At 43.1% G+C, this 26,451-nt stretch overlaps 1 protein-coding gene across 1 annotated transcript in view; it reads right to left on the minus strand.

Moving 5' to 3' along the window:
• LOC149443244 (queuosine-tRNA galactosyltransferase-like) overlaps positions 1-26,451 on the minus strand; it is a gene marked incomplete at its 3' end in the record, with an annotated part of 107,701 nt that overhangs the window by 36,131 nt on the left and 45,119 nt on the right. The window contains exon 5 of the mRNA XM_089655715.1: positions 21,621-21,685. Within this exon, the coding sequence (XP_089511841.1) occupies positions 21,621-21,685 (65 nt within the window). The remainder of the gene's footprint in view (positions 1-21,620; positions 21,686-26,451) is intronic.

Genomic DNA, 26,451 nt, shown 5'->3' on the forward strand with positions numbered 1-26,451 from the left:
GGCCACAGTCCAGCCCTCCTGAAATCTGAAGGACAGTAAGCTGTCCCTTTGCTTAGAAAGTTTGAGGACCCCTGGTTTAGATGCGAGTTCATGCGAATCTATGAGCTGCAATGGCAATCTGCAAAAGTCACAGAGGTCTGCCAGAATTAATGAATGGAGTTATTCAGCCAGTCACTGTCACTCAGATGGTTTTGAGATTCATGAGATGGTGGTACAAACCTCCTGTGACAGAGGATTTTTCCTATGCACAACACTAATATCTGACAATCTTAAAAAAATCGTGTTTGAAACCTCAGACAAAAACGACAAATTGTTCAAGGGAAAAATAAATAGCAAGACGTTTCCATCCAACAATCCACACCCAAGTTTTGGTTACATCTATACCTGAAAAGTTTGAAGGGAATTTACTGGTAACAACTCAACAACTCTGACATTGTAGTAGCTGCAGACCGCGGTGTGTAAAATTCCAGTAACGTGTCTGGAGGAAAGTCAACCACATACCATCTACATACTTTAATACCTAGTGTCATACTTCAGTGATGGATTTGTGATGGAAGTGGTGACATATAATCACCTTCTGTTTTAAAGGATAAGTGAAATATCACACAAAGTACAAGTATGCGACCTGCTTAGGCCCTCCTGACCTGAAGAAACCTGTCCTCCCTAGCCACCTGTGCAAGCTTACCTAAATCTTATAGCCATGCTCTGTAACAATGTTGACCTTCCATGGCCAAACTCTTGCTTGCACTGGTTGCACCTGTGCAGCTGATCCCGATAGGTTAGGAACACCTTGGAAAAATGGACCCATAAAAGTCTAGGGGGATCCAGCAAAAGCCATAGTGTCCAAATCTGGCACTGATGACGGCAAAGCAGCTATATGCAAGTTCAAAACATTGGTTCAATACTTGTAGACTTTCATGGATATTCTATAGACCAGCTATTCTGGATGGACACTTGTCAAATCAGCATGGTATGATTTGTCTGTGAGCCTATTGGAGAGATTTTCCTTCATTTCCTGTCCCTGCAACACCTATACAAGAAACAAGCTTAGCTGTTGGTGAGACAAAAAAGCACAAACATCAGTAACAAAGTTTGGCTATATTCATATGTCTTTAATCTCTGGCTGCCCATATAACTGATATGTGTGGTGGCAAAGAGGGTGGGCTTTAGCGCCTACAAGCTGCACATATGTGTCGATGGACGGCTGAGGTTTCTGTGCTGACTGTATGCTCCCAGCAGTGACCGTGTTGTCAAAGACAGTTCTAGGATCAGGAGCCATGGTCACATGATCAGGAAGTCCATCCTGCTTACTGGTCGTAAAGACTCATTTAAAGGAATGTGGGGCTGGGTGGGAAGGGGTTAAAGCAGTTTGGCCAACTCTCGGTCTCTAGTCATGATCAGGAGTCACAATTACATGATCAGAAAGTCTGTCCCACTCCCCACCACCAGGGCATAAAGACCCATTTCAAGGGGTACCCAGGACCAAAAGTTTGGAATTATTATTTTTTTTTTTTTATGAAAGTCATGAATTTAGCTATAAATCAAAAACCCTAATAGCAGTATCATAATGAAGTAAGCCAGAAATATACAATTCTCCATTAGGCACTGTAGCTTAATCAGCAGAACTAAAGATAGTTTTATGACCGTTTTTTTGCAGGAAAAGGACTAGACATGAGTTTGCAAAACTGGCAATACAAACACAACAAAGCAAATATTGGGCATAAAAAGTCTGTTCCTCTGAGTCTCCATCCGCCAAATTATCAGAACAGCGCAAAATCTGATCCAGAAACACAAGCAAATCGGATGCACAGGAACTAGCCAACAAGGGAGGACGTTTCCTGACACGCACCGGGACTGTTGAGTGATGGCCAAATGGAAAGATCTGACATTAGCTCATTCATGCAGAGGGGGATTCCCAAAAGCAAGACATGTCATCCATTTGATGGGGGGGGGGGGGGTCATGACTTAGCTTGTGTGATGCACCTTCTCGTGTCACGGTATGGAAAAGCAACTTTACACACTGCCGTAAGAAATGTCTAAGTCTATAGGACATTTGTAAACTTGTAGAACAACCCTGTAGCAAAGGCGCAAATTCCACTTGTCATAGCATTTGAGTCTTGAAAATGAGTAGCTGGTATTTCACCTTCCTAGTTTTTTCATAAACATACCCACTGTCTTGTCAAGCAGGTTAAAACTACAAAAGCATTCACAACCTAGGCGCTGGCCCATGGGCTTTGAGCTGACAGATTCTGTGTCAAAGCAGAACATTTGATATGACACATGCTAACTCTTCTATACAGAAATCACTACTGACAAAGTGGGTTGAGGCAGCCAGGTCGAGGAGGTCACCAACAGAAAGCCCTGACAAAATGTACAACTTTTACATACAAAACATATCCTGTAAAAGGATAGAGGTGTGTTTAGCACCCTGAAGCCCAACATGCAGCCCTGTGTATTGTACAGCCATTAGGGCCCCGAAGTGGTCTTCAGTGTCTGGGAACCGTAGGCATGGACCATGGCCTAGACCTTGTTAGCACCCTGAAGCCCAACATGCAGCCCTGTGTATTGTGCAGCCATTAGGGCCCCGAAGTGGTCTTCAGTGTCTGGGAACCATAGGCATGGACCATGGCCTAGACCTTGTTAGCACCCTGTAGCTAACTACACACAGTGCACCAAGTGCCAAGGTGAGTGTCCAAGCAGAATCTAGTGCCCAAAGAAACATTATATCACAACATGGGGTACAGTTCACAAGGTATTATCAAGGTTGCACCGATCAGCATGCCCTTTTGCTAAAGTACTGAGGTATTCGAAGTAAATAAAAACTAGTTAGGCGTAGAAACTTCTCTTCAAAAGGAGAAGAGGTCCATCGCCTACAGGACACTAGCAAAATACTGAGATCTCAACCAGTACCAAAAGCTTTGCCAGTGTCCAGTCACCTGAAGGTAGCAGCCTATAACCAAGGTTTATCAAGCCTGTGTCCTGTAAGATAAAACTTTTTGCAGTGGATTGACCCCCCCCCCCCCTCCAGCAGGTTTTACCATTCACCTCTCCTCCATCTGGTATTCAGAGGTGTAGACAGCAGGGGCGGACTGACCATTTGGAAACTCGGGCACTGCCAGAGGGCCCGGGGTCAGTAGGGGGCCCCATGAGATGCCCCTGGTACCTTTTTCATAGGTTTTTTTGAGTTTGGGCAAGGACACAGGGGCCCCATGATCCCCTATTGCCCGGGGGCCCCATGAGTTGTCAGTCCGCCCCTGGTAGTCAGTCCCTCAGTGTTATCAGGTACAATGCAGGGCTATGAACACTGCATTGTATGGGGAAGAGGCAGCCTTGCGGCCATGGCCAGGAGGCCTTAGGTAGGAGGATTCATGGGATGAGTGGCACCTCTTAAAAGGCTTTGCTGGAGCACAATACTACTCTTTATTCCTCTACCCTTAGGCAAAGGTGAGCATTTAACCCTTGCAGTATTAGGGGGAGGGAAAGGGCACTGCATGGGTAGTCTTTTCCTTCTGATGGGATGTCCATTCCCTTTTTTTAATTTTTTTCCACTGATGTTAGATAATGAACGTTGCTGGCAGAAATACAGTTGTGTTCAAAATAATAGCAGTGTGTTTAAAAAAAGTGAATAAAGCTGAAAATCCTTCTAATAGCTTCTATTTCCATCCACACAAATGCATTGGGAACACGACACATTCTATTCCAAATCACAACATGAAGAAAAATACATCAAATTTGTGTTGTTCCTCTAAACAAAATGAAGAGAAGTGAATATTAGACTGTTAAAAAAAATAGCAGTGTTTGTATTCTTCTTTACAAACTCAAACATTCACTATATAAACTGAGAAACGTTTGAAGATTTTGCTTTCCCTTGAATGACTTCATGAATATTTGGTTGTAGTCGCACTGTTTCTGAGAACTGCTGTACATCTGTGTTGCATGGAGTCCCCCAACTTCTGGCCCCTGTGATCAGGTATTCCAGCCCAGGATGATTGGACCACATTCCACAGTTCTTCTCTATTTTTTGGTTTTGCCTCAGAAACTGAATTTTGGATGTCACCCCACAAGTTTTCTATTGGATTAAGATCCGGGGATTGGGCTGGCCACTCCATAAAGTCAATCTTGTTGGTCTGGAACCAAGATGTTGCACGTTTACTGGTGTGTTTGGCGTCGTTGTCTTGTTGGAACACCCATTTCAAGGGCATTTCCTCTTCAGCATAAGGCAGCATGACCTCTTCAAGTATTCTGATGGATTCAAACTGATCCATGATCCCTGGTATGCGATAAATAGGCCCAACACCGTAGTATGAGAAACATCCCCATATCATGATGCTTGCACCACCATGCTTCACGGTCTTCACAGTGTACTGTGGCTTGAATTCAGTGTTTGGGGGTCGTCTGACAAACTGTCTCCACCCACTAGACCCAAAAAGAACAATCTTACTTTCATCAGTCCACAAAATGTTGCGCCATTTCTCTATAGGCCGGTCAATGTGCTCTTTTTTCAAATTGTAACCTCTTCAGCACACGTCTTTTTTCCAACAGTGGGACTTTGCGGGGACTTCTTGCAGATAGCTTGGCTTCACATAGGCGTCTTCTAATTGTAACAGTCCTCACAGGGAACGTCACACCTTCTTTCATCTTCCTGGAGCTGATTGTTGGCTGAGTCCGCCCCATTTTGGCTATTCTTCTATCCATTCGAAATGTAGTTTTTCGCTTTCTTCCACGTCTTTCAGGTTTTGGTTGCCATTTTAAAGCATTTGCCATCATTTTAGCTGAGCAGCCGATCATTTTCTGCACTTCCTTATATGTTTTCCCCTCCAATCAACTTTTTAATCAAGGTACGCTGTTCTTCTGAACAAAGTCTGGAACGACTCATTTTCCTCAGAATTTCAGAAAGAAATGCACTGTAACCAGCATGTACATTTGCTGCCTTCCTTCCTTAAATAAGGGCAATAATTGCCACCTGTTTTTCAAAGAATGAATGACCTCACTAATAGAACTCCATACGGCTATTATATTGAACATTCCCCTTTCAATGAGTGATTCAATGACACAGAATCAGCAGCATGCATGTCATGACTGTTGGATTTCTATTACTCTACTACACCTGCTAGGAAATTATTTGCCATGTAGAAATATCATTTCTACCAAAAACAGTGATTGATCCAGTTAGTGTTGTCTGACTGCTATTATTTTGAACACAACTGTTTGTGATACAAATAACTTTAAAAGGTCTGTAGGGGGGCACAAATGTGGAAATATTCATTTGTAAAAGTATTGTAATAGCACTGATCTCTAACAGTCCCATGTACTGCTTCTCCAGACCATGACTGTGTCCTGAATCATGTCCCCAGTCTCCAGCAACTCCTCTAGCATGTTCACAGTCTGAGCCTCTAATTATTTCCTGCAACATGTCTGCAGGTTTTAACCATGTCTTGTTGTACATCTGCAGTCTCTGACAGCTTTCTCTAGCATTATACTGGCTGAAAATTGTGCCGCTCTTTGTTGAAGTCACCCTACCTTCTGACTCCTACATCAAGAAAGTTGAAGACCACTGTTTCAGAACATCATGCTTTGCATTTGAAAGGTACTAATGTACAACCATAGATATGGCTTTGGGACTTAGTATATGTCATTGCTGTAAAAGAAAGCTTTTTTTTTCCTGGAAATAAATGAGGTCACCCTTGTAAAAAGGAAAGTTTATGTGACACAGAGTGCAATTCCAACCAAAACATTATTTTGGTTTTCAGGCAGAGTTGGGAAAGGTTGGAACTCCTGTCAAGTTTTATTTGCTATCTGTGTGTCCCATTAAGGAGATTTCCCCTCACACGAGATAAGATGACATATATCAGGGGTACAATGACATTACTAAATGGATAGGTACCGTAATAAAGTTGAGTGATAATGCAGCCACACATGTAATACCAGGGAGTAGCACTCAGCAGTCTCCCAACCAGTGAAGATGCATTTCAACAGGTGGACCTAATAAAGAGGCCGGCGAGTGTATAATTACACCAAAAGTGCAGTTTATTTAGTTTATAAAAACATTCACTAGCATGTATGCATATAATAAAGCAGAAACTTCTAGGCAAACAGCTACATTTGCAGTTGTAATACATAGAAGTTTAAGTGAATGTGACCCCAATTTTTTTTTTATGTGTGTTCACATATGTGCATTTTATAAATCACAGTTTTTATTATGTTAACATACTTCTTCAATCTGAAGTATCCTGTTGTTCCTGCCAGTCATCTTTCTTCCTTGTTCTAAACTGACCACACAAAGTACAGAAGTGGATTCTGTGTTGGTGTGGTCAGTTTCCATCCTTTGGCTGGCAATTCAGAGGTACAGGGTACTGTGCAGACACACAGCATGCCTGTATTGGGTAGTTTGTTCAGCCACCAAACCCCCTCTCCCAATCACAACCTGCCTCTTGAACACGTCCCCTGCTTTATCATAGCCTGCATCTTGCCTCAGGATGAACAGAATAAGGAATACAGGCACTCAATGTCCTTTAACCCCCCCCCCCCCCACACACACACACACACACACTATCAGAAAGAAGAGATGCATAGTCACATGACAACATTTTAACCTTGTAAAAAAGGTAAGAAAGAATTTCTAACTAAGCAAAAGCAGTTATGGTGCCTGCATAGTTATAACTGTATTAGAAAGTTACTATAACATTGTATGTTCACAACTCCTTTAACTGTTTTACCTGCTAAAGGGTGTCTTGTTATGTGCATCTAGTCATTATGTTCATCCCTGTGCCACACTAGAAGTCAAACATTCAACTACAATGCCAACTCAAAGTTAACTCCATATCTTAGATTGTAAAGTCTAACAAGCAGGGCCCTTTGATTCCTACTGTATTAAATTGTACTATAATAGTACTGCCTGCCCTTATGTTGCAAAGCGCTGTGTAAACTGGTGGCACTATATAAATCCATGAGTGGGGGTGTATAGGGGGACCTTCTCTATCCACTTTATTTATTTATTTATTTATTCGTATTGGATAATCACATAGAATTTTGTAATTCAGTTTTTGTTTTTTTTTTGTTTTTTGTTTTTTTTCACGAGTGTTTGCATGGTATCACAGAATATTGTTTGAGAGGTAATGCACTATATTTAGTTTATATTTTTGAGGTTTCTTGGATTTGGAATAACAAATTGGACATCTTATCACGATTGGAAGATTGAATAGTGTGGACATTACATTTGGACTTTAATTGCGAACTTTATTTGGGACATTTTGGATGATTTTTTTGAATTGTATTGTGAAGATTTTGAAGTAAAGGAAGGGTATATAGGCAAAAAGGTGCAGCTCTAATAAAAGTATCAACATTCATTCAGTATATGGAATAGAAAACAAGAAAAAAGGCATTAGGTCATAAGATCGATCATAAAAGTTCGATGTTCAATCCAGTGTCCATGAACATGCAAAAGGGGTACGGTGTGTCAGTACTACCCGGTCTCCTCTGCAGATCAGGGCGAGTGATACAAATGTGAGCAGGGAATATATTAATTAAATGCGCACTCACCAGAAGTGCGTCAAAAAAATGCATGTAAGCAGTATCCTCTCTTCAGATGCATCTAGGTTCTCCACACTCTCTGGTGAAGCCGCGTTCCCTAGTTCTCATTGGTCATCCCTCCTGGTCAGGTTCCATGGTACATAAGGCACTCATACATCTCTAGAGTCCCTCCTTAACCTTGGTGCTGTGAAGGGGTGGTGCTCATGAAGAGCCCAATAAGGGACATCACATAGCGTGATACTGCATAAACACTTTATTCAAAAATTGCACAGGATTAAATGAAATAAAAGTACTGACCGCAAAAAGGGGTAAGATGTCCTGATGCTGTAGCCCCCTCTGACGCGTTTCGTGCTATGCACGTTCTCAAAGGGTCAGGGCTAGGTATTAGGAAGGGTATTAGGGTTGGGGGTGAAAAGTGAAAGAAAAGGTTTTGATACTATATAAATCCTGTATATTAATAATATTTTTCGGCTTTGTCACCCATTATGGACAAAAATGATATATTAAAAAATGGAGAATTGGGTGTTTATTGCATGAGTAGGCAGGTGGAACAAAAAGGTGTAAAGTGGAAATAGGTTGAAAATGCCTGTAGGAAAAAAACAACAGTATTCAGATCACACCACAAAAAAAAAAGAAAGAAAGAAGCCGTGTGCTTTTGTAGCATGAATAAAACGAGCCAAAAGATGAAAACGTTTTATTTGGCACCTCCATCAGTCCATCGAAGCCGCCCCTTGCTCTAGGTCCAGACTCCCAAAAAGATGACCCAGGTGCTGCTGAGCTAAGCACATCGGGAGATCTGGTCTATGGCAACTCTCTTGCGTGAAACAGTGAACAAACAACTTTCGATCTTTAAATCCGTCCAAATTAATAAGCTGCATTTAACAGAGCAGCTGCTGCCAAACCAAACAGCTTCGAGCTCATTTCACACAGCGAACAATGTGCCATCCTTCAGTGTTAGGAGTGCTCAGTCGGCCGAACTCTTGTTTGACTTGGAAAGAGCAGGTCAACAAAAGACGGGACTATATGAGGACCATTATTCACTACACAGATATTTCATTAAATGCCCTGTGGATATTAGAAGGCGGCTGAGACTGGAATCAGGAAGAATCCACAATACAATCTCTAACGATGGAGGACTCAGGTATAAAGAAGAGAGATTATGAAAGAGCAGAAAAACGGCTGGTGTTTGGCTCAGTCTCCTCTAGCAGAGAAACACATTTCCTTCAATCAGTACACATAGATACGCAACAGAAAAAGCAGCAAAGGGCAATCCAAACTGAAAACTCCAATATGGCTTCCAATCTGCTTAGAATTCAGATAGAGAAGCTATCATTGTGACTCAACAATGCACAGCAGCAACCTTAGTGACTGCATTCATTCAATGAGATTCTGGGGTGGCATAATCAAAGACCAAATGTCTAACTTCCCAAAAAATGGTCAGAAGTACAGGTCCGATAACGAAGCATTACACGTCTTATAAATCTGGGACCACCATTAGGCAGCATTGGTTGTGTGTAAAAGGAGTTTTCAATAAAAAGACCCATCAGTAGTTCGATTGGCAGATGTGGCCGGAATCAGCACCTCCACTCATTGAGCTACTGATGAGTCTTTGCACACAACCTACGCCTTATAACCACATGATAATCCCAGAGAAGACCCAGGAGAGGAATACCTAAAGCTTAGAGAGCGATCACCTCTTCCCTGCGTGAAGATGGGTTTTCTGCACCTCTGAACTCAGAAGGTTGGTTGTTTGCCCATCCCTTGGGTGACTACAGCCTCAACAGCTGTAAGTTATTATAAATACGCCTGCTTTTCCAAAAATAATGACATTGTTGGACTCCCGGTAACCTTGCCATTTGAGAAGAGGCAAGTCTTGCTTGCACTACTTGGCTTCTTCCAAATCGAAATGAAAAGCAACCTGGTGGCTGCAATGAGCTGGTTGGTTTTGCTTGGTGCATGTTGGTGTTCCTACTGTTCCATTTGGAACAGGGGTTTCCAAACTACAGTTCATGGGCCATATCCGGCCTGCTAAAAGATTTTATCTGGCCTGAAGATAGGGTCAGTGTAGTATCCTTGATGTGCACAGAGTGAGGATAAAGGTCAGCAGAGGCTGCCTATGGTCTCCATTTCAACCCTCAATATGATGGGAACCCTGATATAAAAGGAGGATTTTGATGTGGACCATGTCAAAAGTGGAGATTCTAATAAGTACTCTTATGTAAGGGGAGTCTAATGTAAAAGGAACTCAGATGGGGACCCTGAGGTACAAAGAAATCTAATGAGGACCCTTATATAAAAGGGACTTTAATGGGGACCTTGACAAAAGAGGGTATCTAATGGGGACCAGGGGCGGACTGACCATTCGAGAACTCGGGCACTGCCCGAGGGCCAGTGGTCAGTAGGGGGCCCCATGAAATGCCCCTGGTACCTTTTATAGGCTTTTTTTGAGTGTGGGCAAGGACACAAGGGCCCCATGATCCCCTATTGCCCGGGGGCCCCATGAGTTGTCAGTCCGCCCCTGATGGGGGCACTGATGTAAGGGGGACTCTGATGTAAAGGGGACCCTGATGTACATGGAAATCTAAAAAGGCCCTGAAGTACAAGCTAATCTAATGGGGGGGGGAATTTCATGCTGACCTGACCAAAAAGGGGGCTCTGATGGTAACCCTGATGTAAGGGGAGATGTTTATGTGAGTTTTTAAAAAAAACAGGAACTCTAAAGCAGACCCTGTAATAAAAAAAAAATCAAATGGGGATCCTAATGCAAGTGTGGATTTCGATGGGGACCCTGACAAATGTGGGGACTCGAACGGTGACCCAGATATAAAGGGAGCTCTCATGTAAAGGAGACTCTGAAGGGGACCCAGTTGTAAGGTCGTAACTCTGATGGGGACTTTTTACAGCCCACAAATATTTGTAACTATACAATTTAGCCATCATACTGAAAGATTTGGAGACCCCTGATTTAGGGCAAGTGCAGCTTATCTGGTGAAGAATATACAGTCCACATATCCTCAACAGGCAACATAGGTGGTCGAGGAAAGCAACAGCACCAGATGTGCCCAGTCTGTCCTTGTGTGGATCTACTGTTTGATACGTAGTGTGTAGGGTCAGCAAAAGGGAGAAGAATGAAACCTTAACACTCTTCGCTGAATTTTGACTTTTAATATAATTCTCAGATAGAGAATCTCTTTTTCCAAGGGCTCCCTTTTGTTCACAAAAACCTTTCGAGTTCCCCTTTAAATAACTAAACAAAACAAGGTAGTCACAAGTCATGCTATTCCCTGTAGAGCAAATCCAGAGTCACATTCCATATGAATAATGCTGGCAAAGTCAGAATTAATAAGTCCGAGAACGGATGTCATGTACAGAGATTGGCTTGTAACTCGTCTCAGTTTGCCGGTCGTGTTTCACAGCAGAATAATAAGAGAGGAGGGAAGACACATCACAAGCCAGGGCTGTTTCAAGAAGGAACGCTTACACCTGCCAACTGCATGCACAAGGCTAGCTAGACTGGGGGGGGAACAAATTTACCAAGAAAGCATACAATAATACACAAAGGTGTATGTACACTCCATATAGAAAATATACACATGCTTTACATATTGCACCGACTGAATCACCTACATGAGGTTCCATTTATAACGGGGGAGAAGACTTCCACCTAAACCACTAAGAAAGATCTCTAAACAATTACATAGACCAAAAATATGAAAGGCCTGAAATATGGACATTTTTGAACATTCTCATCCAAGGCTCTATGGAACCCTGGGGGTTCTTCCAGAGGTTTTTAGGGGTTATTGAGCTGTGGCTCATTGACCTTCCATTTGATGGGAGTCTGCTGCGGTCAATTCCACATGGCTGCACCAGTGACATGAAGCCAACTAACTTTTTAGTGGTCTGTAAAGGTTGTATTCTTTCCACTGACCACCAATGAAAGGGTTTCATTCTTCCCACTGACCACCAATGTAAGGAACATTATTCCCACTGACCACCAATGTAAGGGACATTCTTCTCACTGATCACTAATGTAAGGGACATTCTTCCCACTGACCACCAATGTAAAGAGCATTCTTCCCCCTGACCACCAATGTAAGGGACATTCTTCCCACTGACCACCAATGTAAGGATCGTTCTTTCCACTGACCACCAATGTAAGGATCATTCTTTCCACTGACCACCAATGTAAGGATCATTCTTCCCACTGACCACCAATGTAAGGGACATTCTTCTCACTGATCACTAATGTAAGGGACATTCTTCCCACTGATCATCAATGTAAGGGACATTCTTCCCACTGACCCCCAATGTAAGGGACATTCTTCCCACTGACCACCAATGTAAGGGACATTCTTCCCACTGATCACCAATGTAAGGGACATTCTTCCCACTGATCACTAATGTAAGGGACATTCTTCCCACTGACCACCAATGTAAAGAGCATTCTTCCCCCTGACCACCAATGTAAGAGACATTCTTCCCACTGACTACCAATGTAAGGATCATTCTTTCCACTGACCACCAATGTAAGGGACATTCTTCCCACTGACCACCAATGTAAGGAGAATTCGTCCCACTGACTACCAATGTAAGGAACGTTCTTCCCACTGATCACCAATGTAAGGGACGTTCTTCCCACTGGCCACTAATGTAAGGGACATTCTTCTCACTGCCCACCAATGTAAGGATCATTCTTTCCACTGACCACCAATGTAAGGCTCATTCTTTCCACTGACCACCAATGTAAGGATCATTCTTCCCACTGATCACCAATGTAAGGGACATTCTTCCCACTGACCTCCAATGTAAGGGACATTCTTCCCACTGACCCCCAATGTAAGGGACATTCTTCCCACTGACCCCCAATGTAAGGGACATTCTTCCCACTGACCACCAATGTAAGGGACATTCTTCCCACTGACCACCAATGTAAGGGACATTCTTCCCACTGACCCCCAATGTAAGGGACATTCTTCCCACTGACCCCCAATGTAAGGGACATTCTTCCCACTGACCCCCAATGTAAGGGACATTCTTCCCACTGATCACCAATGTAAGGGACATTCTTCCCACTGGCCACCAATGTAAGGGTTGCACTTGATCACTGTGCTGGGAGTGTACTCTCAGCACAGAAGCCTCGGCCACCGTGGACACATAAGTGCACCATGTGAGGGTAAAGACCCACCCTTCCTACCACTGCACATATACACTCGTGGTTGTCAAGAGTTAAGCACTGTTGTTTTTTCCTTGTATGTGCACTTTGCACTCATTTCCATCACCACCCTGTACCAGCAGCACTCTGTGTGCCCTGAGCATTACATTACAGCCCTGTACCGCTCTTCTGACAAAGTGATTTACTGTGCCGTCTAGCAGGAAACATGCAACATGCGACCTGCCACACCACAAGCAGAAGGCAAACAATTATCTGAAGTATTTACAGCTTTCTCTGACTCAAGTGAGCAATTAAAACTACACATATTTAACATACTTTTAACACAGTTAATGGTACAAGCCAGGGGCACAAGGCTAGGCACACAAGCTTAGATCACAATCAGTTTCCCCCATTCCACGCTGTACAGCACAGACAGAGGGATTTCCACTGCCCGCTACTATACTCTGGCAGCTTCAGCACATGGAGTTGCCTGAATACCTGGACTGTGACCGCTTCTAACTGTCCAATGGCCGGCATCGTTCAACTGACTCCTGTGAGCCCAGGTCATGCTAGACTCCCCCCCCCCCCCAGGACTGGTGACTGGGTGAGAAGACGCACAGTGATGGGCTCATCTGTCTATCACTCTTCCAATTAGCATGTTTTTTTTTTTTTGTCAACACATGAACTGATTTGGCTTATTGTGCTGCTTCTCCCTCTCATGCTCCAGCTCTGCTGTATAGGGACTGCAAGAGACTGATACCAGGTCATATTCAGGTACTTACACTGCTTACATTTAATGATGCATTAATGATTGTAGAGCCACTTACTTGTGTTTTTTTTTATTTCAGCCTAAAGTTAAAGCGGTTGTAAACCCTTTCACATACCAAGTGAAGAGACCAGCCTCAGGTGATACATAGAGATGAAGCAAATTCTCCTACATAAGTTGTATCTGTTTATCTGCACCCTATCCCCTCTACAGTCATATAGAATTTATACAGCTTGCCTGAGCTTCCAGAAAGCAGGGAGGTGGAGAACTGAAGTTGTACTCTGCAGAGCTCAGTCAGCTAATTGGAGGGAAGAGACATCCTTCCCCTCCCCCCTTCACACAGCACACAGGAAAAGAGCTCAGGCTGTCAATCACAGGCTGTGTGTTGTAGGTCCCTCCCCTGTCACCTTTTTCTCTCTTGGTGTCAGGAAATTTGGCAGAAGTGACTAATGCTGATAGCAGAAAAAGGAGGCAGTAGAGACACCTAGTGCTCTGGATTGAGACAAGTACACACGAGGGACATGCTTTGTTCATGAACTGAAGTTGTACTCTGCAGAGCTCAGTGAGCTGATTGGAAGGAAGAAACATCCTTCCTCTCCCCCACTCACACAGCACACAGGAACAGAGCTGAGGTTGTCAATCACAGGCTGCGCCTCCCCATCACTATTTTTCTTGGTGTTAGGAAAACTCATCAGATATGACTCTTGCTGATAGCAGAGGAAAGAGGCAGCAGACAGAAATGACACTTGGTGCTCTGGATTGAGATAGGTACACACTATAGAGGGACATGCTTTGTTCATGTTTCATTACAGACACTTAAGCTTGAAAAACTGCTTGAGACAAAAAAAAAAAAAAAGAAGAAGAGGTATAAGAAATAAAAGAGAACAAGCTTTAAGCATTAAAATACAACTTTGATGATCGATATCATGAAAACAATGTAAATCTCTGGCAATCAAGGTGAGTGAACGCAAAGTGTAAAATAATAAATGAAATTTAAGTTGGCGGAGGGAACCGCATTCCAGACTCAGCCCTCCGATAACCAACATCACAATAAGGTTTCATGCACATGGATGCATTTGTTGTGCAGCAAAAACACATTGCGAATTGCTGGTGTCCGGGATGTCCTGGAGCATGAAGAACTTTACACTTAGAACAGAACTTAGCTGCCTACAGTCACCTTACCCCATGGTGTCTCAACCTGTGGCCCTCCAGCTGTTGCAGAACTACAAGTCCCATGAGGCATTGCAACCCACTGACAGTTACAAGCATGACTCTCAAAGGCATGATAGGACTTCCGCAGTAGCTGGAGGACCACAGGGTGAGCACCCATGACCTGGCCCATTCATATCTATTGGCAGCTGAACGTAGCTCCACGACATTCTGGGTACGGGCAAATGCATCCATGAAGCTTTCAGAAAAAAAAGTTTTACCTTTAGTTATACTTTGTTTTGGACAGAGTGCAGAAGGATTGGATTCCCTGTCAGGCTTTTATTGCTGTCTGTGCCCCCGTTAGGGAGATTCCACCTCTCTATTTATGCTGTTTACAATTATCTTTGAAAAGTGAAAGTAAAAGAAACCCCAAATTTTGGGTTGTTCCCAAAAAAGTATTAGTGGGGAAATCTTCCAATGGGGACACTAGTTATAGTGACCTGGGGATCCCCTAGGAACTTCCTTAATTTGCAGATATTTTCTCACTTCCTGTTTGGCTATGGGACAGGAACGGAGGGTAAATCTCCCCAATGGGACACGGATGGCAAAATAAATTTAAAATCTGACCGGGGTTATAACCCTCTCTTACTCTCTCCAAAATGAAAAAAAAAAAGTTTTGCCTATGGTTCTACTTTATTGCGTATTTTACAACCAACATGATTAAAAAGTATCTGCGTTCTCATGGAAACTAGAATATTTCCAAATCATGAAAGCAGTATTAAATCCAAAAGCAAACATTTATTATAATGCAGCTTACCAATTCTTCAATGTGACGGCTGCATTATTATTATTATTATTATTACACAGTATTTATCTAGGAGGGAGGGCATTAGTTTTCTTTTATAGGCTCTCTCTTTTTTCTATGTTCATCTGGTGATCAGGCAAGTAAGTCTATTGTTTTTCAAAAGAACAAGCTCTCTTGCGTATTGCATCAGTTACAGGGATGAGACAAACCATTTACCACTGTGAGAGGTGCTTACAACAATCAGCTTTTATTTATTCATGTAAAACCTTTATCCCAAAGGGAACTGCTTATAAAGCGTTAGCTGGAGTTCAGCTTCAGTTGTTAGTGTACAGTGGGGATGGAAAGTTTGGGCACCCCAGCTAAAAATTTGTATTAATGTGCATAAAGAAGCCAAGGAAAGATGGAAAAATCTCCAAAAGGCATCAAATTACAGATTAGACATTCTTATAATATGTCAACAAAAGTTAGATTTTATTTCCATCATTTACACTTTCAAAATAACAGAAAAAAAAAAAATGGCGTCTGCAAAAGTTTGGGCACCCTGCAGAGTTAATATCTTGTACTGCCCCCTTTGGCAAGTATCACAGCTTGTAAACGCTTTTTGTAGCCAGCCAAGAGTCTTTCAATTCTTGTTTGAGGTATTTTTGCCCATTCTTCCTTACAAAAGTCTTCCAGTTCTTTGAGATTTCTGGGCTGTCTGTCACGCACTGCTCTTTTAAGGTCTATCCATAGATTTTCAATTATGTTGAGGTCAGGAGATTGTGAAGGCCATGGCAAAACCTTCAGTTTACGCCTCTTGATGTAATCCCCCGTGGATTTCGAGGTGTGTTTAGGATCATTATCCATTTGTAGAAGCCATCCTCTCTTTAACTTCAGCTTTTTCACAGATGGCATCAAGTTACCATCCAAAATTTGCTGAAATTTTATTGAATCCATTTTTCCTTCTACTCGTGAGATGTTCCCTGTGCCACTGGCTGCAACACAACCCCAAAGCATGATTGATCCAACCCCATGCTTAACAGTTGGACAGAGGTTCTTTTCATTAAATTCTGTGCCCCTTCTTCTCCAAACGTACCTTTGCTCATTCCGGCCAAAAAGTTCAATTTTAACCTCATTGGTCCACAGAACTTCTTTCCAAAATGCATCAGGCTTGTCTATATGTTCATTTGCAAAGTTCAAACGATGATTTTTGTGGTGAGGACGTAGAAGAGGTTTTCTTCTGATGACTCTTCCATGAAGACCATATTTGTACAAGTATCTCTTTATAGTGGAATACTGTACCACAACTCCAGTGTCTGCCAGATCTTTCTGGAGGGATCATGCAGTCAAACGTGGGTTTTGAATTGTTTTTCTCACAATCCTGCGAGCTGTTCTGTCTGATATTTTTCTTGGTCTTCCAGATGTTGCTTTAACTTCCACTGTTCCTGATGACTGCCATTTCTTAATTACATTCCGAACAGAGGATATTGACATCTGAAAACGCTTTGCTATCTTCTTATGGACTTCTTCAGCTTTGTGAGCGTCAACTATTTTCAGTTTCAGTATTTTAGACAACTGCTTAGAAGAACCCATGGTGCTGATTGTTGGGGCAAGGTCAGATGAGTCTGGGCATTTAAAACCTTTGAGATTGATATCACCTGGTCTTCCCAGATGATGATTGAGAACAATCCATGACACTGGCAGGTCTCAGCTTGGCAAAGGGGGCAGTGCATGCTATAAATTCTGCAGGGGGCCCAAACTTTTGCAGACGCCATTTTTTTGTTTTCTGTTATTTTGAAAGTGTAAATGATGGAAATAAAATCTAACTTTTGTTGACATATTATAAGAATGTCTAATCTGTAATTTGATGCCTTTTGGAGATTTTTCCATCTTTCCTTGGCTTTTTTATGCACAATAATACAAATTTTTAGCTGGGGTGCCCAAACTTTCGATCCCCACTGTATCTAAATATGCTAGCCCATCTGGAGAGACTGACAATGCTGCTGTCCAAAGATGCCCCCTGTGCTCCTTCTTCCAGAGTGGGAGCGCTCTAATACAGGAGGTGTGTTACTGGCCAGATCACCAGGTAAAAACAGGGGAAAAGAGCCTAAAAAAAAAAAAAAAACTAATGCAGCCAACATATCTAATGACTGGTAAGCTGCAATATATTACATTTTTGGTTGTTTGTTTAATATCGCTTTAATTCCTCTGTGCTGCAAGAATGGTGGGGAAGAAGAAACTGATTGGCTATTGCAGGGCAACTCACACTGTTAACCTTTTTTTTTTTTCATCTCTTTACATACAAGTCCCTTTGACCCTTGTTTGTTCATCCCGTACTAGTTCAAGATCCAAGCTTTGGTCAGGCTCACCATATGACTGCCTACACAATAAAATTGGAGCTTTGTTTATTTAAGGATTTTTTTATTTAGTCACAACAAGGTGGGCTATGCTTTGTTTAAATGAGAACGCTCCACAAATCTCCCTGGCAGACATGAAGAGAAACACACATATTTATCTATTCTTCGGCTCTGTGGGGTTTCACAGGTTGGCGGAAACTCCCCCACACACGGTTGGCCTGGACAAGTCCTGAGCCCGATTACACACTTGACCCCTTTCCAAACCTCAGTAGGGAGAGAAGGGCCTCTGTTAAAGACTAGAAGCTGTCTAAACAGCAGGGAGATGTATGCAAACAACCAGGGCGGCTGTCAGGGTGTGATTAAACTGTCACTTCTAGAGAGCTTCTGAGGTATTTGACAACTTCTCTGCAAAACATTGCATTTTTCTCTCCCGTTTCCCACGGGGACAGGAAACGTGTGACACGGAGGCACTGAGGCATATCATTATCTGGTTGGACATTCTGCTTGCCAGTGGGTCTGATACTTGTTTCTATCATGAAGCAGAGGAAAGGACCTAAGGACCATGCACGTGCACCAGTAAACACCAGAAAAAGATCTTGCAGGCAGGGCTGGGCTGGGAATTAGAAGAGGTGGCCGCCTTGGGCACTTCAGAATGAACAGATGTCCACAACTCCAGAGTACTGGCCATGTGCTTTATTTCTTTCGAAAAGACAGACCCTCTACTTACATCTCTGTGTTTGCTTAGGGTCCCCTCTGGCTATTGATTGGTTACATCTAGCTCCATACTTGGGTTTTTTTGGCATCCTATAAAAGGTCCCCTCAAGGGATAGTGGGGGCTCTTCACTTGCCCCCTAGATCAGGTAGATCCCGTAGATAGATTAGCACTGACGTCGAGATCTGAGGGAACTGTCAGCCTGGGCCACAGCTTGAGATGTCTTTAGGCATTGATATGTATGCACAGGGGTGGACTGACAACTCATGGGGCCCCCGGGCAATAGGGGATCATGGGGCCCCTGTGTCCTCGCCCACACTCAAACCACACCCTATGAAAGGTACCAGGGACATCTCATGGGGCCCCCTACTGACCCTGGGCCCTCGAGCAATGCCCGAGTATCCAAATGGTCAGTCCGCCCCTGTGTATGCATCCTTCGAGTTCTTTTGACCATCCTTCAACCATGGAGGATACCTTTCTAATAATGGTTTTATCCCGGGATTCATATCCCTGGCCCCAGTGGTCTTTACATGCTTCTCTCTCTTCTCATGTGGTGGCCTTTGCTATCAATGCCTCCGGGATTCATCTTCGCTGGCTGGTGATATCCACGCTTGTTGTTGTTTTTATACTTATGACTTCTTCTCCTTGTCTATTGCGATCGATTTAAATATGAAATCCTTAACATCCCTGAGGAAAGAGCTACAGGTCTCTGAAACGTGTCGGGTGAATGGAAGCACATCAATAATATATACCGTATTTTCCGGCGTATAAGACGACATTTTAACCCCTGCAAATCGTCTACAAAGTCGGGGGTCGTCTTATACGCCGGGTGCTGTGCTGAAACCTTACCGTACTTCTGGGTTGACGCTACTGCGCATGTCTTCGGCAGCAGTAGACGATCGCGGATCACCATAGCTCGCAGAACTGCATGAGACGTCAGATGCAGCAGTGCTCGATTGAGCTTGACTGAAACTGTGATATGCAGAGAAGGGATACACAGTGATTCTGCGCATGTCACAGTTTCAGTCACGATCAATCGAGCACTGAACGGCTGCATCCGACGTCTCATGCAGTTCTGCGAGGAATGGCGATCAGTGATCGTCTACTGCTGCCGAAGACATGTGCAGAAGCGTCAGCTCGGAAGTACCGGTATGGTACTGCTGCATCCGACCTTGTCCCCTTAACTTCTATGAGATACGGTAATTAATTATTAATATTATAATGTCTGTGGCAGTTCTGTGCAATTTATGGTATCTTGGAGACAGGCAGGGCTAGGCAGGCAGGGAGAGCTGACCCACCCAATCCAAGCAGGCTTTGTATGCAGTGTGCACAGTGTGCACAGAAAATACTGGTACATTGCTTGCCGTGATTGGTTGGAAGAGGGGGGTAGTCTTATACGGCGAGTATAGCCCAAACCCTATATTTTAACAGGAAAAGTAGGGGGGTCGTCTTATACGCCCAGTCGTCTTATACGCCGGAAAATACGGTACTATATTGCTTTTGTGACACATTGTTCTGTAAGCGGTATTTATGTTTTTTTTTACTTTTGTAATTTAATAATAATAAAAATGACCTATAAATATTATCCTTTATATCTTTTGATATGAATGCCTCCAAAGTTCCACTAGGGGATAAATAGTTTTCTGCCCCCTAGATCAGAAGTCATTTCCATACCGCAGCTGTGTACAAGATTATTATCAACAACAATTGAATATTTTTAAAGGCATAGATGAAGTGGGAAGCTCATCATAACTGTTTTTCATATCTTCACTCCCAATGGCATTTATAAAGATCCATGCATTTGTTTTACCCCTCTTCTTCAGAAAGAACAGAAGCACTAAAAAGGCCAGGCCCTGCAACCTATGCTGCTGAAGCAGTTCCCAGCTCATGCAGGGATGGGTGCAGTTTGGTCTAGTCGCCTTGGGTGCTAAAGGACCTTGTAACAGCACTGGTGACAGGTCTAGATGATGAGGAGACTTGTGTGACGGGTTCCACCCAGCCTGTTCTAGGGGACAATCTGCCCACCAATGGCATACTATTTGTAAGCAACCCAACTTTTTAGAACAGCATTTCTCAACTTTTTTTTTTTTTTTTTAACATAGAAGAAACCTTGAAATAACTTTACTTTCTTAGGGAGCTCCTGCTGCTTATAATTCGTGTATCTACAGCTCATGGTACATTAGTGGGATTGTCAAGGGGAAGGTTGTTCCTTACATTTCCAGTATTGCTCCTCCACCTGTAGCGTCCTGGCAGCCATTGCTGGAAGGAACCACCATTAAGGAACCAGCCAGCCCTTCACCTTCGCTGAAAATGGGGCTTGGAACCAGAGCCTCCAACGATCAGAAATGACTTCACCCCTACCAGGATTAATGCCGGTGCATCATCCGGTCAAACAGGGACACAAACCCAATGCAGCTACCATGTGAGCATCACCAAAAAGTTCTCTACAGTGTATGCACTCAAGACACCTGGACTGGGAACCCATGCTGCCTGTGCTAGTCCCTGTCAAGGGGGAGTGCTGCTTCCAGACATGGCCTTCATCAGGAACAGAAGGAGAAAGGGAACAAAGCTATCTCCGTCCCATACCAAGGCCATATATCTAGCAAAAATCCCCACCAGCTGCCAGGAAGGTAAAGGTGTGGGTGGAAGAAAAAGATAGCCAGAGAAACACAGGCCTCCCTCACGTAGATCCCAGATAATTCATCTCCTCTGACCAGAGATTTACACAGGTGTAGTATATACATAGTTGGTCCAAGTTGGACCAATGTAACGAAGTATAAATAGCCATACCTGGAATTCTTCTTTAAAAAGGTAGATTTCAGGTAAAAAAAAATGAGCAAACTTGTTTTTGTTGTATTTACCAGAGTTTGACTTTAGGAAAGGTAAGGACCCCAAAACATATCCACTGGAACCCATTTTAAAGGTGGAAGCAGTTGCTATTGCCTGGTAGAGAATTTCTCTAGACCAGGACCTCCTGTCAAATTGTTATTACTGTCCAGGTCCCAGCTGGAGATTTTCGTTCATTTACTGTCTGGTTGTCAACAGGACAGGATGTGAGGGGAAATCTCTCTAATGGAGCCCTAAAGAGCAATAAAAACAGGGGTTCTAATCTTTCCCTACTCAATCCAAAACATAAAAAAAATAAAATTGGCAGCAGAAATCATACTTACGGAATCCAAAAAACACAAGTAGCGTCCAGAGCTCTGTCGGATGGCTTGGTTCTTTGCGTAACCAACTGAAATGAGATAAGAAAAAAAAAACGTGGTAATTCTTTAGGATTCACATTAAATCACGGTAACAGTGTTTAATGGACTAGAAAAACAATTGTGGCAAATAACAAACTGTTACTAATTTTATCTGCTTTATTTATTGCTGAAAGCACAAAGCGGGATACACACGTTTTGGGCTTTTTTGTTATATAAATTATTCAACAATTGGTGTTCTCCAGAACCTCAACTAGCAGATCCCTGTCAGTATTTAGGATTTCTAGGTTCCCTAAACATTTCACTGTACCTTGTTACACCCTCACAATAACCACTCTGAATCTAATATTTACATTCCTCCTGCATGTGAGCATACAGGCGATCCAAGCAGGGAAGCTACTCCAGCTTCTTCATTTTGAGAGTTTTCCAAGATGAACAAGTCCACTGGTCATTGGCTAATCTTTCATTCTGGCTTCTTTTCAAAATGGATAATAAACAAAGTACAGGGAGTTTCAAGGTGCGTACTCTCAATAATAGCACAACTTGTTCGCAAGTTTAAAAAATTGTCTTGTCTTTGTTTTATTGTTTAGTGCAAAAATATTAACCAGCAGATACAGTGCCCTGAAAAAGTATTCACACCCCTTGAAATTTTCCTCATTTTGTCATGTTACAACCACAAACGTAAATGTATTTTATTGGGATTTTATGCGATAGACCAACACAAAGTGGCACATAAATTGTGAAGCGGAAAGAAAATGAGAAATGGTTTCTGTAACGGAACCGGACCCCGACTGCACTAGGGTATTTCCGTCAGACTCCCGCTTCCCTGTCTGAACACAGATCCACGGACACCACTCTAGAACAAAACCAGGAAATAGACTGCTTTATTTTAACACAGACACAAGATATATACATTCAAGGCAACAATTCCCCCCTCCCTGCATAAGGACACAGGGCGGGGCAAACCAAATCTAGCAACCAGAGACACATCAGCAGACACCCCCCACCAAGCCAATACACAAATACATACATCCCATAATAGTTTGCTCCCAAGCAAGACACACAATAGAACAATGGGATGCACCACATTGCAGTAAACAATTAAAACCCCCCCCACCCCACCTATACATTTCTACACAATATCAGGACATTTCACCTTGCACCCCTAACAACAGGCACTGGGTGACTTACACATAAGAATGATATGGGGAGATGGGACAGGGGTCTCCCCACCTCTCCAAAGTGAGCTGTGTTCCATGGGCCCCCGACCCAAAGTCATTCCCGTCACAGTTTCCAACATTTTTTACAAAGAAACATCTGAAAAGTGTGGTGTGCATTTGTATTCAGCCCCCTTTACTCTGATACCCCTAACTAAAATCTAGTGGAACCAATTGCTTTCAGAAGTCACCCAATTGGCAAATAGAGTCCCCCTGTGTGTCATGTGATCTCAGTATAAACCCAGCTGTTTTGTGAAGCCCTTAGAGGTTTGTTAGAGAACATTAGTGAACAAACAGCATTATGAAGGCCAAGGAAAACACCAGACAGGTCAGGGATAAAGTTGTGGAGAAGTTTAAAGCAGGGTTAGGTTATAAAAAAATCTCCCAAGCTTAGAACATCTCACAGAGCGCTGTTCAAGCCATCATCCGAAAATGGAAAGAGTATGACACAACTGCCAACCTACCAAGACATGGCCGTCCACCTAAACTGACAGGCCGGGCAAGGAGAGCATTCATCAGAGAAGCAGCCAGGAGGCCCATGGGAACTCTGGAGGAGCATCAGAGATCCACAGCTCAGGTGGCAAAATCTGTCCACAGGACAACTATTAGTCATGCACTCCACAAATCTGGCCTTTATGGAAGAGTGGCAAGAAGAAAGCCAATGTTGGAAGCCAAAAAAAGTCCCAATTGCAGTTTGTGAGAAGCCATGTGGGGGACACAGAAAACAAGTGGAAGAAGGGTCTCTGGTCACATGAGACCAAATTTAACTTTTTGGCCTAAAAGCAAAACGTTAATAGTGGCAGAAAAGTAACACTGCACATCACCCTAAACACACCATCCCCACCGTGAAACATGGTGGTGGCAGCATCATGTGGTGGAGATGATTTTCTTCAGCAGGGACAGGGAAGCTGGTCAGAGTTGATGGAAAGATGGATGGAGACAAATACAGGGAAATCTTAAAAGAAAACCTGTTAGAGTCTGCAAAAGCTTTGAGACCGGGGTGGAGTTCCCCTTCCAGCAGGACAACGACCCGAAACATCCAGCCAGAGCTACAATGGAATGGTTTGGATCAAAGCATATTCATGTGTTAGAATGGCCCAGTCACAGTCCAGACCTAAATCTGAATGCTAGTGTTAGTTAATGTACCTTCCAGCGAGGACATGTTAGCGCCAGATTGCCCACCACACAATCACAGTCCCACTATAAGGCACTGATCACTGCCATTACCACTATAGCTTCATAGCTGCGTATATTTAATTATAAACAGTTTGCAGACACTAACATTCATACAAATTCATAGAAACCAATTAACATACACTTATTGGGATTTTTTTTAAAGATGTAGCAGAATACATTTTTGCCTAAAGTAGAGATTGTTTTTTTCAGAATTTTCTGTCTTTTTTAATTTATATTATAAAATATAAAAAAACCCAGTGGTCAGTGGTGATAAAATACCACCAAAAGAAAGCTCTATTTGTGTGAAAAAAAAAAGGATATACATTTCATTTGGGTAGTGTTGCATGACCGTGCAATTGTTAAAGTAGCGCAGTGATGAATAGCAATAAATGCCCTGGTCATGAAGGGGGTAAAACCTTCCAGAGGTCAAGTACTATATACAGTATCATTAAGACTTCATTTATATGGTACTGCCATTGCACTTATGGGTCATTTACTGAGAATGGTTCAGTTCAGTTCAGGGCAGCACAGTGGCTAAGCGGTTAGCATTTCCACCTGGCAGTACTAGGGTCGTTGGTTCAAATCCCAGCCATGGCACCACCTGCCTGGAGTTTGCATGTTCTACCTATGCCTGCGTGGGTTTCCTCAGGGTACTCCAGTTTCCTCCCACACTCCAAAGACATGCTGGTAGGTTAATTGGCTCCTGTCTAAATTGTCCCTAGTATGTGTATGTATGAATGTGAGTTGGGGGCCTTAGATTGTACGCCCCTTGAGGGTTAGGGACTGATGTGAACGTACAAATATATATATATATATATATATATATATATATGTAAAGCCCATGCGTAAAATGATGGCACTATGTAAATACCTGTAATAAATAAATAGTTCAATGCATTTTGCAGTCAAGTTTCCTCAGGATCCTAGAGGTATTATACTATATGAACATATCGCATCATGCATATGGACAGAACTCTGATCCATGGGCCTTGAAACTCACCCCCACACCAGGAAAGAGCCACAGGGAAGAAAGAGGGGAACAGGAACACCCAGAGAGGACAGAAGCAAAGGATGGAGAGCCCACAGAAAAAAAAGCAGCCCTTCCCTCCTAATCCAAGAGCTCAGAGCTTTCAATCATGTTGTCTTCAACATCCATAGTTCAAAAGGAGCAAGAGCGTCCCACTAATTCACATTCACTCTCCTGTCCTAGAATGACTCCACCATGCAGGAGAGTGAATGCGAAATAGTAAAGTACTGATTAGCATGCAGCACAACAAGGTCTGAGGTTATAAACAGTCAGCAAAAGGGCAGCCTACGTGGAACAAGCAATTTATCTGTTAGCTTAAAATCCTCTATTACTTGTCAATATTTAACATAGATAGCCTGTTACTGGAAAAGCATTCAGCATTTTGAGGCAAAATTCTGCAATTAAGCTGGCTGCAGATATTAGAGGGATGTTAGACAAGTATGCAGATCTCATTCACCTTAGAGGAGCACCACCCAAAGCCCAGGTGCCCAACCTGCCACCCAATACTGCCCTTTGGGATTTACTGTGCAGCCATTAGGCGAGGAAAACACCGACTACCGGCTGCTGGAGCCCAAGTGTGACGGTGAAGAAAATATTCATCAAATTAATTCTTTTTTCTTGTGCATTCCATTTTTTTCTCTTTTCTGTGTATTTCTCTGAGCTTTTATAATAGATCTTGCTGAGAGAACAACGCTGGTAATATTTCAAGGGGTTGTAGAAAGAGCTTACCTGTAAAGGAACTGTAATGGCCGTGGTCTCTGACAGTCTTTTCCTATTTGTTCCCAGTCTCTGATAGACTTCTGCAACCTGTACTCAGTATCCAGCCCCACCTCTGGTATGTACAGTATGTAGTCTCTGACCATGTCCTGTAGCATGACCACCGTCTCTAACCATCACCTGTAGCATGACCACCGTCTCTAACCATCACCTGTAGCATGACCACCGTCTCTAACCATCACCTGTAGCATGACCACTGTCTCTAACCATCACCTGTAGCATGTCCACTGTCTCTAACCATCACCTGTAGCATGTCCACTGTCTCTAAACATCACCTGTAGCATGTCCACTGTCTCTAAACATCACCTGTAGCATGTCCACTGTCTCTAAACATCACCTGTAGCATGTCCACTGTCTCTAAACATCACCTGTAGCATGTCCACTGTCTCTAAACATCACCTGTAGCATGTCCACTGTCTCTAACCATCACCTGTAGCATGTCCACTGTCTCTAACCATCACCTGTAGCATGTCCACTGTCTCTAACCATCACCTGTAGCATGTCCACAGTCTCTAACCATCACCTGTAGCATGTCCACTGTCTCTAACCATCACCTGTAGCATGACCACTGTCTCTAACCATCACCTGTAGCATGACCAGG

This window comes from Staurois parvus, unplaced genomic scaffold, assembly GCF_062004578.1.
Source record: "Staurois parvus isolate SC_StPar_1 unplaced genomic scaffold, SC_StPar_1.0 ptg000865l, whole genome shotgun sequence".
NCBI classification, from domain to species: Eukaryota; Metazoa; Chordata; class Amphibia; order Anura; family Ranidae; genus Staurois; species Staurois parvus.